Source organism: Bombina bombina, chromosome 2 (genome assembly GCF_027579735.1).
Source record: "Bombina bombina isolate aBomBom1 chromosome 2, aBomBom1.pri, whole genome shotgun sequence".
Lineage (NCBI taxonomy): Eukaryota > Metazoa > Chordata > Amphibia > Anura > Bombinatoridae > Bombina > Bombina bombina.
Window position 1 is genome coordinate 1,274,779,772 of NC_069500.1, and position 16,922 is coordinate 1,274,796,693.

The 16,922-nt window shown below is 39.1% G+C and overlaps 1 protein-coding gene across 1 annotated transcript in view; it reads left to right on the forward strand.

Annotated features, from left to right (window-relative positions):
* The window catches only part of CCDC149 (coiled-coil domain containing 149), a 258,788-nt gene extending 242,518 nt beyond the window's left edge, over positions 1–16,270 (forward strand). Inside the window, 2 exon segments of the mRNA XM_053704090.1 lie at positions 11,450–11,563; positions 14,504–16,270. Coding sequence (XP_053560065.1) covers positions 11,450–11,563; positions 14,504–15,060 — 671 coding nt within the window. The 3' untranslated portion in view covers positions 15,061–16,270.
* The last annotated feature ends 652 nt before the right edge of the window (positions 16,271–16,922 follow it).

Here is a 16,922-nt window from a genome sequence, read left to right on the forward strand (position 1 = left end):
TCTGTTCTGCTATTAGGCAGTTTATTCACTTGAATGCTATGGATTCAGCTTTTTCTGTTCAGGCCGTCGGCCTCTGGCTGAAGTCATGGTCTGCGGATATGACTTCTAAGCCTAGACTTCATCCCTCCCTTTAAGGGAATTATTTTGTCTGGTCCAGGCCTGGACTCAATTATCTCCACGATCACAGGGGGCAAGGGTGCCCTCCTACCGCAAGAGTATATGAACTAATCTAAGGGACGATTTTCGTTCTGATAAAGCCCATGTCAGCAGTCCTCCGCTAAGCCAGAGCAAACCAAGAGCTCTTGGAAGCCGGCTCAGTCCTGGACAAAATCCAAGCAGTGCAATAAGCCAGACGAGTCTACATCGGCATGAATGGGTGGTCCCCGGTCCTCTTCTGGATCATGTAAGGGGCATTATGTCGCTCTTTTCAGTCGCTTGGTTCAGGGACGTGCAGGATCCATGGGTCCTGGAGGTCATAGCTCAGGGTTACAAGATAGGTTTTAAGTCTTAGCCACCCAAGGGCAGATTCCTCCTGTCTTCCTGACCAGAAAGGAGTGAAGCCTTTCTGGGGTGTGTACGGGATCTGTCCTCTAGGAGTTATTGTCCCGGTGCCTATCGCAGTCAGAGGTTTGGGATACTATTCAAACCTTTTTGTGGTCCCTAAGAAGGAGGGAACTTTCCATCCGATTCTGGACCTAAAGTGCTTAAGCAGGTTTTGAGAGGGGTAGTTCATGACCACGATTGATTCTTGGACCAGCACTTCCAGTTTATTGCTCTTCCGTTTGGTCTAGCTAAAGAAATTGTTTGAAGAGTGGACCATTCGGAATATCTCTGTCTTCTTCGATCCCATGGATGACAGATAATCTAGAGAGAGTTCTCTTGTATCAAATACCAGGGTAGAATTCTCGGGTACTATAATAGTCTCCATAGACATGAGAATATTTCTAACAGACCAGAGACGTTGCAAGCTAGCTTTAACATGTTTTGCCCTCCAGATCTCCTTAAGGCCATCTGTGGCTCGGTGTATGGAGGTGATTGGTCTCATGGTGTCCAGCTTGGACATAATTTTCTTTGCCAGATTTCCCTTAAGACTGTTGCAACTGCGCATGCTGAACTAGTGTCTCAACAGATTTCTCTGGACAACCAATCAGGAGAATCGCTCTCTTGGTGGTTTTGTCCGGATCACTTGTCCTGAGGAACGTCCGTCTCAAGACCTTCCTGGGTGATTGTGACTACAGTTGCGAGTCTGTCAGGATGGGGAACTGTTTGGGGTGCCAGGAAGGCACAGGGCATCTGGTGCAATATACAATGCTCTGAAGGCTTGGCCTCTGCTGGGTTCATCCCAGTTAATCAGATTCCAATTAAACAATATATCCTCGTGGCTTACATCAACTATCAGGGGGGAACGAGAAGCTCCCTAGCTATGAGGGAAGTATCTCGGATTCTGGTGTGGGGGAGAACGGCATTTGTTCGGTGTCAGTGATCCACATTCCAGGTGTGGACAACCGGGAAGCGGATTTCCTCAGCAGACAATCCTTTCATCCGGGAGAATGGTCTCTCCATCCTGAGTGTTTGCAGAGATTTGCAAGAGGAAGATCTTATAACGTCTCAATACCAAGCTACCCAGATAGGGGTCGAGGTACAGGGATCCTCAGATGGAGCTAACAGATGCATTAGCGGTGCCTTGGAGGTTCAATCTAATTTATCCTTTCCGACCGTTACAACTACTTCCTAGTGTAGTGGCTCGAGTCAAGCAGGCGTCAGTGATACTGACTGCTCCGGCTTGGCCTTGAAGGATAAGTTTTGCGGATCTAGTGGGGATGTCATCATAAGATGTGGAGGACCTACTTATTCTGTTCTCCAGGATGAACTGGAGAAGGGCTTTTCTGCAAGTCCCCTAAAGGGACAGTTTTAGGCCCTGTCTGTGTTACTGAACAAGAGGTTTGCCGAGCTTCCAGATGTGCAGCTATTTGTTAAGGCTCTGCTGGGATCAGACCTGTGTTTAGATCTAAGACTCCTCCTTGGAGTTTAAATCTTGTCCTTAAGGTTTTGCAACGGGCTCCGTTGGAGCCTATGCATGAAGTAGACATTGCCTTGGAAGGTTCTTTTTCTACTAGCTATTGCTTTTGCGCGCAGAGTCTCTGAGATTGCTGCCTTGCTATGCGACCCTCCTTATCTGGTGTTTCATGCCGATAAGGCTGTTCTACGAACCAAGTTAGGTTTTCTTCCTAAGGTTGTGTCTATTCGCAAGATCAATCAAGAGATTGTGGTTCCTTTCGTATGTCCTAATCCTTCTTCGTCGAAGGAACGTTTACAACGTATTTCTGGATGTGGTTTGTGCCTTGAAGTTCTATCTTCGGGCCACGAAGGAATTTAGACAAACCTCTTTCTCTGTTCGTTCTCTTTTCCGGGAAGCGTAGGGGTCAGAGCCTCTTAAACTTCCTTATCTTTTTGTCTGAGGAGTGTTATCCGTTTTAGCATAGAAACGACGGGACATAAGCCTCCTCTGAGGATTACGGCTCATTCTACGAGAGCAGTGGTTCCTCTTGGGCCTTCAAAAATGAGGCCTCTATGGATCAGATTTGTAAGGCGGCTATCTGGTTCTCCTTACATACTTTTTCCAAAATTTTACAAGTTTGATATTTTTGCTTCTTCAGAAGAAAGATTTTGCAGGCTATGGTGCCCTCAGATTAGGGTCCACCTCTCTTTTTTCCCTCCTGTTAGCATTCTGTGTACTCTAGAGCTTGGGTATATGTTTCCCGCAAGTAAGGAATGCAGCTTTGGACTCTTCTCATATTGGAAAACATAAATGATGCTTACCTGATCATTTCATTTCCATCTGTATGGGAAGAGTCCACAGCTCCCGCCCGTGTTCTCCTATTGGCGGCCCTATATTTGAAATTTTCTTCTGGCACCTTTTTCAACCTGATATTTCTCCTACTGTTCCGTGTTCCCTGGCTACCTTGGAGAACTCCGACATGACGATCGTGGTCAATCCTAAGAAGTCTAGTAAGCTAGATAAATACTTTGCTGTACCTTCCACAGAGGTTTTTCCTGTACCAGACCGGGCTACAGAGATTATTGCTCGGGAATGGGAGAGACCTGGTATTCCTTTTTCTCCATCCTCAATTTTTAAGAAGATGTTTCCAATAGCTGATTCTATCAAGTAGTCTTGGCAGACGGTCCCTAAGGTGGAGGGGGTAATTTGGGTAAGAAAACCACTATCCCCATAGAGGATAGCTGTTCCAACTTCTTATCCATCGGATTCTTAAAGGAAGGGTTACTTATAAAGATGTATGTATACCAGGGTTTACCATGGCAACCTACAGTATGTATTGCTACCGTCACCAGTGCGGCAGCATATTGGTTTGATGCATTGTCTGATTCTATTTAGACAGATACCCCCTTGAAGAGATCCAGGATAGGATCAAGGCTTTAAATTTGGCCAATTATTTTATTACGGCTGCTTCCCTACAAGTTATTAAGCTGGGAGCAAAGATTTCTGGATTTGCTGTACTGACCGCCAATAGGTTGAAATCCTGGTCTGTGGATGTGTCATCTAAGTCCTAAGCTTTTGGCGATTCCCTACAATGGTAAGACCTTGTTTGGACCGGGCTTGGCTGAAATTATTTCAGACTTTACGGGAGGAAAGGGTAATTTCCTCCCTCAGGATAAGAGGAATAAGCAGAAGGGACGTCAGAGTAATTTTCGTTCCTTATGAAAATCCAAGGGTAAAAATTCCTCTCCCTCTGCCAAGCAGGAACAGTCCAAGCCTTCCTGGAGGTCCAACCAGTCTTCGAACCAGGGGAAGCAATCTAAGAAGCCCGTTCCGGGACCGGATCTGGTGGGGGGCAGACTTTCTTTCTTCGTTCAGGCCTGGGTTCGGGATGTACCAAATCCCTGGGCGGTGGACAACGTGTCCCAGGGATACAAACTAGAGTTCAAACTTTTCCTCCCAGGGGCAGGTTTCTTCTCTCAAGATTATCTGTAGACCAGATAAAAAGAGGCGTTCTTATGCTGCGTCCGGTACCTTTCCGACCTAGGAGTGATAGTTCCTGTTCTAATGCAGGAACAGGGTCTGGGGTTCTACTCCAATCTGTTTGTTGTTCCCAAAAAAGAGGGAACTTTCAGACCAATTTTAGATCTCAAATGTCTAAACAAGTTCCTCAGAGTACCGTCCTTCAAGATGGAAACTATTTGTTCCATTCTTCCCTTGGTTCAAGAGGGTCAATTCATGACAACAGTAGATTTAAAGGATGCATACCTGCATGTTCCCATCCACAGGGATCATCACAAGTTTCTGAGGTTCTCATTTCTAGACAAACATTATCAGTTTGTGGCTCTTCCATTCGGCCTTGCTGCAGCTTCCAGAATTTTTTCAAAGGTCCTTGGATCCCTGTTGACGGTGCTCCCGTTACGGGGCATTGCAGTGGAGCCTTATCTGGACGACATTCTGGTTCAGGCGCCATCCTTCCATCAAGCAAACTCCCACACAGAGATGTTATCTTTTCTGCAGTCTGGAAGGCGAATTTGTGAAAGAGTTCCTTGATTCCAGCTACAAGAGTAGTGTTCCCTGGGAACCATAATAGATTACTTATTATTGAAAATATTTCTGACAGAGGTCAGAAAATCAAAGATCCTCGATTCTTATCTGGCCCTTCAGTCCTCTCCACGGCCATCAGTGGCTCAATGTATAGAGGTGATCGGTCTGATGGTAGCTGCCATGGACATCATTCCGTTTGCCTGGTTCCATCTCAGATCTCTGCAATTATGTATGCTCAGGCAATGGAACGGGGATTATGCGGATCTGTCTCTGCAAATTATTCTGGATCAGGCGACAAGAGACTCTCTTCCTTGGTGGTTGTCTCAGGATCATCTCTCCTAGGGAACCTGCTTTCGCAGACCCACCTGGGTGATTGTGACAACGGACACCAGCCTGCTGGGATGGGGAGCAGTCTGGGGCTCAGGGGACATGGACATCCTATAGCTGAGGGCACTCTTCAATGCTCTTCTGGCCTGGCCTCTGTTAGCTTGAGCCTGGTTTATCAGGTTCCAGTCAGACAACATAACTCAGTGGCTTACATCAATCATCAGGGAGGAACTCGGAGTTCCTTGGCCATGACAGAGGTAGCCAAAATTATTCAGTGGGCGGAGATCCACAACTGCTGTCTATCTGTGATCCACATTCCAGGAGTGAACAAATGGGAAGCGGCTTTTCTGAGCAGACGGACTTTTCACCCGGGGTAGAGGGAACTCCATCCGGAGGTGTTTTCCAACTTGATTCTCAAATGGGGACAGCCGGAGTTGGATCTAGTGGCATCTCGACAGAATGCCAAGCTCCTGAGGTACGTGTCGAGGTCAAGGGATTCTCAGTCTGTACTGATAGATGCTCTGGCGGTTCCTTGGAATTTCAGTCTAGCATACCTATTTCCTCCGTTCGCTCTCATTCCACAGGTTATTGCTCGAATCAAACGGGAGAGGGCGTCGGTGATCCTCATTGCACCGACGTGGCCTCGCAGGATCTGGTATGCAGACCTAGTGGAGATGTCTTCTCTTCTACCTTGGAGACTTCCACTGAGGAATGACCTTCTACTTCAAGGGCCCTTCCTGCATCCAAATCTCGTTTCTCTGAAGCTGACTGCTTGGAGATTGAACGCTTAATTCTCTCTAAGCGCAGGTTTTTGGAGTCGGTTATTGAGACCTTGATTCAGGTTTGTAAACCTGTAACTGCGCCATATCTAATGGTAAATCTTTCTAAATATCTGTATTGGTGTGAATCCAGAGGCAACTCTTGGAGTAGAGTTCGGATTCATAGAATCCTGGCTTTTCTCCAAGAAGGTCTGGAGAATGGTTTATCTGCAAGTACTTTGAAGAGCCAAATATCTGCCTTGTCTATTTTGTTGCATAGACATCTGGCGGATGTACCAGACGTGCAATCTTTCTGTCAAGCCTTGGTCAGAATCAGGCCTGTGTTCAAACCTGTTACTCCTCCCTGGAGTCTTAACCTTGTTCTTAAAGTTCTTCAGCAGGCTCCGTTTGAGCCTATGAATTCCTTAGATATTAAGATGTTATCTTGGAAAGTTTTGTTTCTTGTCGCAATTTCCTCTGCTCTTAGAGTCGCCGAGCTCTCGGTGTTGCAGTATGAATCCCCTTACCTTAATTTTATTCGGATAAGGTAGTTCTGCGTACTGTTAGGGTTCCTCCCTAAAGTGGTTTCGGATAGGAACATTAATCAAGAAATCGTTGTTTCTTCTTTGTGTCCTAACCCTTCTTCTCATAAAGAACGTCTGCTGCACAACCTAGATGTGGTACGAGCGTTGAAGTACTATTTACAGGCGACTAAGGATTTTCGCCAGTCTTCTGCTTTGTTTGTTGTTTTCTCTGGGAAACGCAAGGGTCAGAAAGCTACGGCTACTTCTCTTTCTTTTTGGCTAAAGAGTATAATTCGTTTGGCCTATAAAACTGCTGGACAGCAGCCTCCTGAGAGAATCACGGCTCATTCTACGAGGGCTGTTTCCTCTTCCTGGGCATTCAAAAATGAAGCTTCTGTGAAACAGATTTGCAAGGCTGCAACTTGGTCCTCTCTATACACTTTTTCAAAATTCTATAAATTTGATACTTTTGCCTCGGCTGAGGCTTCTTTTGCGAGAAAGGTTCTTCAAGCAGTGGTGCCTTCCGTTTAGTTTCCTGTCTTGTCCCTCCCTTATCATCTGTGTCCTCTAGCTTGGGTATTGATATTCAATAGTAATTAGAGATGATCTGTGAACTCACCGTGTCATTAGAAAGAAAACGAGTCCATGGCCCGCTCTGTTTTATTTAGACAGTTTTTTTGTGTTGTAAACCTCAGGCACCTCTGCACCTTGTGTTACTTCCTTTCTCTCTTTTTCCTTTGGTCGAATGACTGGGGTTAGAGGGAAGGGAGGTGATACTTAACAGCTTTGCTGTGGTGCTCTTTGCCTCCTCCTGCTGGCCAGGAGTGTTATTCCCAATAGTAATTCTAGATGATCCGTGGACTCACCGTGTCAAGAAAGAAATACATTTATCAGGTAAGCATAAATTTCGTTTTTCAGGACTGGACTGCACTGTTTAGTGAGGATCAGACTGATATACTACAGGAAAGTTCTTCTCTGTGAAAGGCACATGTTAACCAAAAAGAGGCTGCTCCTAGCGTGGTAACTAGCCATAGAACAAGATATTATGTTAGTTCCCAAGTTGAGCGCTTCTCTCTTTTTGTATATAGAATAATCTGAATGTCCAACTTTCTGTTTCCAAGGCTACACAGAAATCTTGACCCACTTGGATTCTCTTCTCTATAAAGGCAAACTATAGTGCTAATAGTAATTTAGGTATATTTTTATATATGAAATATCTACATCTTCTAATTGAAACCAAACCCTAATCAACTGAATGGAACTTCCAGGGAGAGCAGAACTCATTAGCGTATCACTCTATAGTTAGACAAAATCCTACTGATCTTATCTCTCTATACACATTGAGACCAATACTTGTGCATAATGACCAAAAACTCACCAGCATGAAAATAAATCTCACAAAATCTTTGGGGGCTTTTTGGAGCATTATAATGCAATGTAAGTTTCTCTTCTTCACATCCATAACGCTGTATAGCAAGATAAAAAAAAATCAAGCTAAAAGTTGCCTTTATAAAAAAATTCAGAGACCTTTGTAGTATTGACGAGACGTTTTAGATCATCTCCCCAGAGCATAGAGCTTTAGATCATCGTGCCGTTAGAGAGAACAATAGAAAAAGAGCATTGTAAATCTCTTTCCCACCACCCAAAAGGAGTGTAATTTATTTTAAACCGTCTTGTTTACATAGATTTTCTATAACCAGTGCATAAGTGTAACCGATTTAATACACTCCAGCAGATGAGTCGGATCACTGGGAACACATGAGAAGATAAAAATCACAGTACATTGTCCCTTTAAGGCTATACAATCAGGAAGAGATCCACATTTTCAGGAGAGTGCTCATTCTTTTAGAGCCATGATTTCATTCTGAAGTATTTGTTGGACAGTTGTGTTAGGCAGTTTCGTGGTCTTCTGTGTAGATGCTTTTTTTATATTTTATTATTTTATTAGAAAGTCTTGCATTCACCACATTTTAAGACAACACAGTCCTCTCCTTTGCCTCTATTATAATAGTTCCCAACTTTGCTGTAAACAAGAGGCACTTGGGATTTTGTCATGAAGGGCCTCATTGGATTTTTTTTAACTTGGTGTACCAGTTAGCATGTACTACTTATGGAAGCAAATAAAATATACAAAGCAGTCAGAAAAAAGATTTAGCTAGATATACACATACCTGAATTCTCCTACATCTCTTTCAGTATATAGTTACTACATAAAGTTGAATATTCCTGTTGTATGGTCACAGTACTAAAATGCCCTCCCTGGTTAAGACACAAGTATTCAGTCTGGAGAAATTGCGTACCAGATATAATGCTTGTTATGGCCACATTATGGTCCCATGCCTTAGGCTGGACAAGTACGATTCAACTACTAATTGAAGCTAGCATTAAAGGGCCATTCAACTCTTTGGGTTTGTAATATAACCTAAAAATTGTCCATAAGAAAATTTAATTTTCAGTATACTTTCAACATGTATTTTCCCCCTTTTTCTGTAATTTAACTGCAGTTTTTACTATTTCCAGTTCTGAGAAGTGAAAGTACACATAGCAGGCCTGCAACTTATTTGTTCATAATTTGCCTGGGAAAATAATATAAAATTCTGCTATGTTAGTTTTCCTAACAAGATGACAGTAGTTAGCTATTAACAAGTTCTGATTGGCTACTGGAAAGCCGGCTGTTTAAAAACAATTGCAGACAAAGTGTTAATGCATTAAAAAATAAATTTTCCTAGTATGTTAATGTATTAGAAGACTGCAGACAATTCTTGTAGTTACAATTAAATGGACATAAAACACCCAATTTCTCTTTCATTATTCAGACAGGACATACCATTTAAAAAAAAAAAAAAAAAAAGATTTCCAATTTCCTTCTAATGTTAAATGTGCTTTGTATTCATTGTATGTTTTGTTAAACAACATACCTAGGTAGGTAGCATGCATGTGTCTGGAGCACTGCATGACATCAAACATTGATGCCATCTAGTGTTCTTACAAATGTATAATATTATTAAAACTGTATTTGCAAAACTGCAACCTTCTCCAAATGGCACAAGACTACTTATGTACCAGCGACTAACAGTATGAAGAGATGGATAGAACTTTACAGATACAGCTCCCTGATATGGATAGAACTTTACAGATACAGCTCCCTGATATGGAAAGAACTTTACAGATACACCTCCCTGATATGGATAGAACTTTACAGATACAGCTTCTGATATGGATAGAACTTTACAAATACAGCTCTGATATGGATAGAACTTTACAGATACAGCTCCCTGATATGGATAGAACTTTACAGATACAGCTCCCTGATATGGATTGAACTTTACAGATACACCTCCCTGATATGGATAGAACTTTACAAATACAGCTCTGATATGGATAGAACTTTACAGATACACCTCCCTGATATGGATAGAACTTTACAAATACAGCTCTGATATGGATAGAACTTTACAGATACAGCTCCTGATATGGATAGAACTTTACAAATACAGCTCTGATATGGATAGAACTTTACAAATACAGCTCTGATATGGTTAGAACTTTACAAATACAGCTCTGATATGGATAGAACTTTACAAATACAGCTCTGATATGGATAGAACTTTACAGCTGCAGCTCTGATATGGATAGAACTTTACAGATACACCTCCCTGATATGGATAGAACTTTACAAATACAGCTCTGATATGGATAGAACTTTACAGATACAGCTCCTGATATGGATAGAACTTTACAAATACAGCTCTGATATGGATAGAACTTTACAAATACAGCTCTGATATGGATAGAACTTTACAAATACAGCTCTGATATGGATAGAACTTTACAAATACAGCTCTGATATGGATAGAACTTTACAAATACAGCTCTGATATGGATAGAACTTTACAAATACAGCTCTGATATGGATAGAACTTTACAGCTGCAGCTCTGATATGGATAGAACTTTACAGCTGCAGCTCTGATATGGATAGAACTTTACAGCTGCAACTCTGATATGGATAGAACTTTACAGCTGCAACAATGATATGGATAGAACTTTACAGCTGCAGCTCTGATATGTATAGAACTTTACAGCTGCAGCTCTGATATGTATAGAACTTTACAGCTGCAGCTCTGATATGTATAGAACTTTACAGCTGCGGCTTTGATATGGATAGAACTTTACAGCTGCGGCTCTGATATGGATAGAACTTTACTGATAAAGCTCTGAACATTATTGGATACAGCTATTTTCTCTTATATTGCTAGAATCTCACTTAGTTTTATATTCTTTATTCAGTGTAGTGAATATTTTAAGGAAAAACATGTTTTAACCACAGGAGTCAGAAGCTATAACAGCTCTGACAACTCTTAGAGAAGCAGACAGCCCCTGCAGAGAAATATTTAGTGCAGAATGCTTTCTATTTACATGAAGTACACTTCTTATTCATTGTTAGCGCCTCTTGTTTTATGTTATAAAACTCTATTACCCAATACTTTAGAATGGAGTACTGCAGTTTAGCTGTTTTTTTCACTTACATATTTTTGTTTTTGAATCCATCTCATTTCACATTGGTTTAACATGTATAATGACAGTATACGTTGTTCACTAGCAGCTTTAGGCCAATAATAATTAGCATCTTTATAATGACAATTGGTGGAATTATATTTACAACTTAAAGGGACATAAAGCACTTTGAATTACCTATAAAATGTCAAAATATGAATATTAAGCTTTCAAGATTCATACTGAGCATGCAGTTTTGAAAAACTTTCCAATTTACTTCTATTATCAAATTAATTTTGTTCTTGAATCTTAGCCCCTTTCTGTGAGAGCTTACTTATGTAGGCTTAGGAGTGTGTACATTTTAAGCACTATATGGATACATACCATTGTTTCGCAGTGAATTGGAAAGCTGTAAAAAAAGAAAAAGTGCACATTGTCTAAATCATTGTGGGGCAAAAACTTTGCTGTATGCATAATTTATTTTGTATCCTTTTCCTGTCATTTTAAGTGAATAATTTACCATTAGAATTTCCCACAAGAATTGGAAGCAAATACTTCAGACTTCAGTTGTATAATGTAGCAGGGTTAGGCTACAAGTAAGAAATTGCAGCAGCCGAAATTTCACTTTTTCCTATATAAAACATAAACTGGACTAGTAATTTTTCTTCTGAGATTATTAACTTTACCATCCATGTGCATGTGTGTACTGTGCTCCTTTGGTACAAATTTATTATTATTGTTATTATTTTTATTATTTTTATTCCTACTAGCAAAAATTAATATTTGTCTCTTGTTCTCGCAGGAGGAAGGGATACAATATCTTTGCATGATACAGCACTTCCTGTAACGCAGCGACCCAAATCTCCAATGCTGGCATTTACTGATGTACCTTGTCATAAGCCTCAAACCTATGAAGGTAAGGCACACACATGCTCAGCTATACAATGTGTATGTTCTTTTTCGAAAGTAGATAGAAATGCAACCTCCTTTCCTCTGTGATGGTAAAGATATCTGTGAGTCTTTAGAACATAATTTTGACAACAGCCTCATTATCATGTGTCTACAGAACAGCTGCAGAACTTCAGTTCTCTTCAACTGCATAGTTTGCCTCGGTCAATCTAAGTTTGTAGGTCTGTGTTATGTCATATACACTGTACTTATCTTATTTCAGATAATTAGGTCATTATGTATATACAATCTGTGTTCTTACATTATTTATTTTTACTAAACTATCTATTTCTACGGTCCTTATATTCGTATTAGTATATATATTACTATTTTTTTTAATTTATTTTTTTATAATCTCTTACTGCATCGTAATCACTGTTGAGTTGACAGTAATTATATATTTGTATTATAAAAATCTTTTAAAGTGAAGGACAATTTTGACAAATTAGTGCCTGTTTTTTAATAATCCTATTAAAAACAAGGGCACTTATATTCATCAAAATTGACATTTCAAGCGTTTTCTTCCAAAACGTACTTTTTAATCCTGAAAGCTGCTCCATCGATTCCCCTGGCCGTCGGAAGCCTCTGCTTCCAACAGAAATGACGAATCCGGCTTCCTCCAAACACGGCGTTCCGTCCCGGGGGGATCATGGCCTGAGGGAACACCATGATTGGATGAAGCTGGATTTGTCATTTTGGACCTGAGAAGAGGACTTGCAACTGGCGGAGTAAGTGCTGCAGCAGCTTGCGACGGGCGGAGGAAGCGCTGCAGCGGCTCTCAGGATTAAAAGGTACGTTTTTGAAGAAAACGCTTTAAATTTAAATTTTGATGAATTAAAGTGCCCTTGTTTTTAATAGGATTATTAAAAACCGGGCACTAATTAGTCAAAATTGACTTTCACTTTAACAAAGATTCAGTGATTAAAAATTGGTCATTTGAAGTTTGTGTATACAAAAGTATTTTTTATTTGATTAATCAAATTTGTTTAAAAAAATCCTTGCAATGTTCTGCTTTTTAAAAAGCGTAACACCTCAACTAAGTACATTTGCATTATTCAAGAAATGGACGTATTTCCTATATACTGATTGCAATAGACAGTAGATAGCAAATAAAACAAATATTGGGAAAGAAAAAATGTTATCCATCAGAGCAGTTGTACAATCTCATACTATATATAAAATTAAAGTGTTACCTACAGATGCCTCTATTTTAGGCCCAGATCCTAACCAGTGATGATTGGTGTACAATCACCACTTATGGTATTCATTGAAACCAACTGCACATTTATGGCATACTCATAGTGTCAGTCTATTAACTTGCAAAACGGAGAGTGAGAACCACAGAATCGCTTGGAATAAAATTATAACTCTTTATTTGTATCCAACATTATTTAAAAGTTCATATACAATTCATTAGGGGTAAAAAAAAATATATATGCAAGACAAGCAAGAGATGTGGCTGATGCGTTTCGACTTACAACGTTCTCCTGAACTTACAGTGTCAGTCTTATCAGCGTGTGTGCATGCAAGAAAATGATCATTATGCACCAAGATGAAAGAAGTTAAATAGTGTAGTTTAACAAATAACAACCCCTTAAGAGCAATCTGTGTCAAAGCGAACAGTGCAAAATGCACTGTATGTACAACATTATTTTTATAACAATTTGTTATTTAGGGGGGTGCTGACTGTCAGTTATATAAAGGCATGAACAAAAGGAAAAGATGACAGTACCTCAGCACTCAAAGAAAAGCTTATTGTACACAAGGAACAATATCTGTAGTCCGGTTACAGCCAGACCCTGGATATGTATTAAAACGTAACTTTTACTATGCACTGATAAAATGGAAATGTGTATCACATAAACTGTGTGTGTTGACAGACATTTAAAACTTAGACTAAAAATAATCTGTACAGTGTGTGTGAGATCCGAAGTAACAAAAATTTAACAGGGATAAGTACTTTCACACAGTCCTGCTCAGAACTAACAAAGAATGCACGGATTGCAGTAGGACTATCTACAAAAAGGGGATTGACCCCAACAACAATAATACTGTGCTATGCAATACTGGCATTAATCGGTCTGAGCTGGACTGGGTGGTAAAAGACTCAAATATAGAAATGCAGAAGTCTGCTAATAAATGCTGAAATTATTATCCCATTAAGGTTCCAAATAGCGGTCTCACACGCACAGACAACGCCTGATGCGCATTTCGCCGCTAGCACAGCTTTTTAGACCTTGAGGGATTATTTAGAAATAATCACTCAAGGTCTTATCAATATTCTTACACAGGCAAAACATTTTTTTTTTTTTTTTTTTGCTTGATTAGAAAATAATAGTAGTCTTGAAATCTACTGCTTGATCCAAGTAAACATTTTGGCCAAACCTGTTCTAAAGTGTCAAAATGTTTATACTGTCATTTTAATATATTTCCAAGTCACATCTATATTATAAAAGGCCCAGGTATATGTTTGTCTGATGCAGTCATGCGTAGTAGAGACTGCAGCGCAAGACAAACATACCTGGACATAACTAAGGAAGGATCAGTCAGTGAGGATCAGACAGCAGAGAGGGGGGTCATGAGGGGGGAGGGGCTTGAGGGGGGGCGGGAGTGGGTGGGACCGCTGCACTACAGAAAAAAAAAGTTGAGAGCGTCAGGGAAGGGGAAGGATGGAGGGAGATGGGATCCAAGTAGATGGGGATTTAGGACTAGTTTAATAATATTCCATGTAATTCAGCTGTTAATCTCATTTACTTTTTTAAACATATAACCAATGCTAATATTATACTATTAACTATTTTTAATATTTAGTTTGTAGCAAAGCTAAGTTGTTTTTTTAACTTTGTGGATTTCTATATTATTTCTAGACACACAAATCATTACTATTATTGTTTATATGTTTCTACAGCTCACAGACAACCAAGTGTTGAGCTATATTCTCCTGCTTCGGAGATGTCAACCAAAAATGAAACTTCCCAGGTATTGGAGAACTCACAGGATCCCCTTGGTAATACTTATGAAAACATGTATCTTCATCCATTAATACCACTGATAGTCTCAGAAAAACAAGAAATAGAAGAGAGAGGAAAAAAGATTATTGAGTTATCAGAAGAACTGGCAGCAGTGGAATTGGAAGAGAACTGCTTTGAAGGTCCTGTTGAGAGTCAAATTTCTATAGTTGTTCAACCTCATGTTGACAACTTAGAATCTCCATTACTGATCTCTGAGACATCAGAACTTGTTCATAAAGATCAAAATGAGATTGCATCAGTACCTGAAATTACTCCATCTGAAACTGAAGAGCAAAAGAATGAAATCTCTGAGCTTCCAACACCAGAGGATGCTATTAATAGAACAGACTGTTCTAAACTAAATGAAAAGAACTGTTCGGATAATGATGAAAAAAGCACCAGTGATGTTTGGAAATCTGATGCAGATGAACTTATTGAGAATAGGGAATCTTGATCATTTCATATGCAATTGTTAAACCAAGTTATCCTTGTTTATATCTGAGTATGCATTCCTTGCTTCACGCAAGTTCATTGCTTCAAATCTTTGGTTAATGTGCTGAGTTATATAATATTGGATCATTTACTGCCATTGTTTTGTACAGTGTGGTTCTGTTTGGTCTGTGTTGTTCCAAATGTGTTTATTTCATATTAATGTTCTACTTATTCTTTAGATTAGAGCTTAATTTATACTTCATTGAAAAATGCTGTATTTTTATCATATAAGACTTACTTTTTACAAGAAAAAATAAAAGGTATATTGTTTAGTGTCTTCCATTAAAAAATTGTAATGATTAGTAGTCTTCAGACTAAGGGAAAAAATTAAGCATTGGCAAATGATTTAAAATGTTCAATTATGTATAATTACAAACGTTTTTAGTTATTTGGCATAAACTGGGGGTTTTCCAGTTCTGAGACCTGGAAGTGCACATACAGACTTCAGAAACCTATCCCTGATACATATTTGTCTCTAAATGGCCTCAAGAGGTGATTACATATACTAGTGCAAAGCAGTGCACCTTTCACTAACTAACTGACAGTAGCAAGTCCAGATTGGTTCCTCCAAATAAAACAAGTGTTGTTGTTGTGGTGTGTGGGGGGGGATTGGCTATTGAAAAACAGTTGCTCTAAACAAGCTGTTTTATTACATTCACAAAGATCTTACAACTAGTTGATTGATTAATTTAAAAGGTCTTGTAATTTTATGGTGTTTTATGTTCCTTTAAAAAAATGGTGATTATCAATTGCCCATCAAGTTTTCTGTGCAGTAGGCGGAAGCACAAACTTATATTACTTGTCTATTTCATTTCATTATTTATTACTTTCATTTTATTATGAACTTTCTTTTTCCTTAAATTGATGTCTTATATGTTGAAAAATACAGTATTTATTATGTGTAGGTGTCATTAGCTTACAACAAAATAGTTTCAATATTATTTAATTTTATGTAGTAGTTGAACAGTCATATTCATTTCTGCGTTGTATTTACTATTGTAAAACCAAAGAATGCATGACCATTGTGTAAAATGCTTCCCTAAAAAGATGGAATGTGTTGACACTGGCATGACTTTCCATAATTTAACTGTTCCTCACTTGTTATGTTTATGCTGTAAGTTTCCGTAAAATGTCCTGGATTTCCTGCCGATGATAAATTTGTTTTAGCACTGTTTTATTTTTTATTTTTTTTGTCTACATTCCAAATTATTGCTAACATCTGAAAGAGCAGTAATGTTAAGTAAACTGTGTTATTGCTACATTATGTAGCATGTTGCTGCAAAATCTGTAGTATTTCAAACTCTTTTTTTTTTTTAACTTTGTACCATAACAATGTGGTTAAATCCCATTTTATATGTGTTTTTTAATAGGGTCACTTTTTTCTCATCGGCCTATGTAGACCCAGTACAATAAAAGGACCAGTAAACATTTTGAAATAGTTATATAAAATGGTTAATTGGGAATAGTAAAACAACTTTTCCTGTAGTGAATATCCCATTCATGAAAACTGAAAAAGTAGCTATATTAAAAAAAAAAGCAACATTGTTTAGGCAATATAGTAAATTGTTTAAGCTTATTAGTAGCGTTAGTATTCTTTGTGGAGGGCTATACAAGGTTATATACCCTTAACTGCCAGACAACTGTGCTTAAATTTGCATTGAATGTTTATTTCCATTAAAGGGTTAGAAATCTTTTCTTTTTTAAAGGAATACAAAATCATGATCAGTGAGTTAAAGTATAACACATCTAAATTCACTTACTTTTAGTTTGAAACAAAGCTTAAGTACCTTTATAAACTATATTTTTATATCTGCTATAAACGTC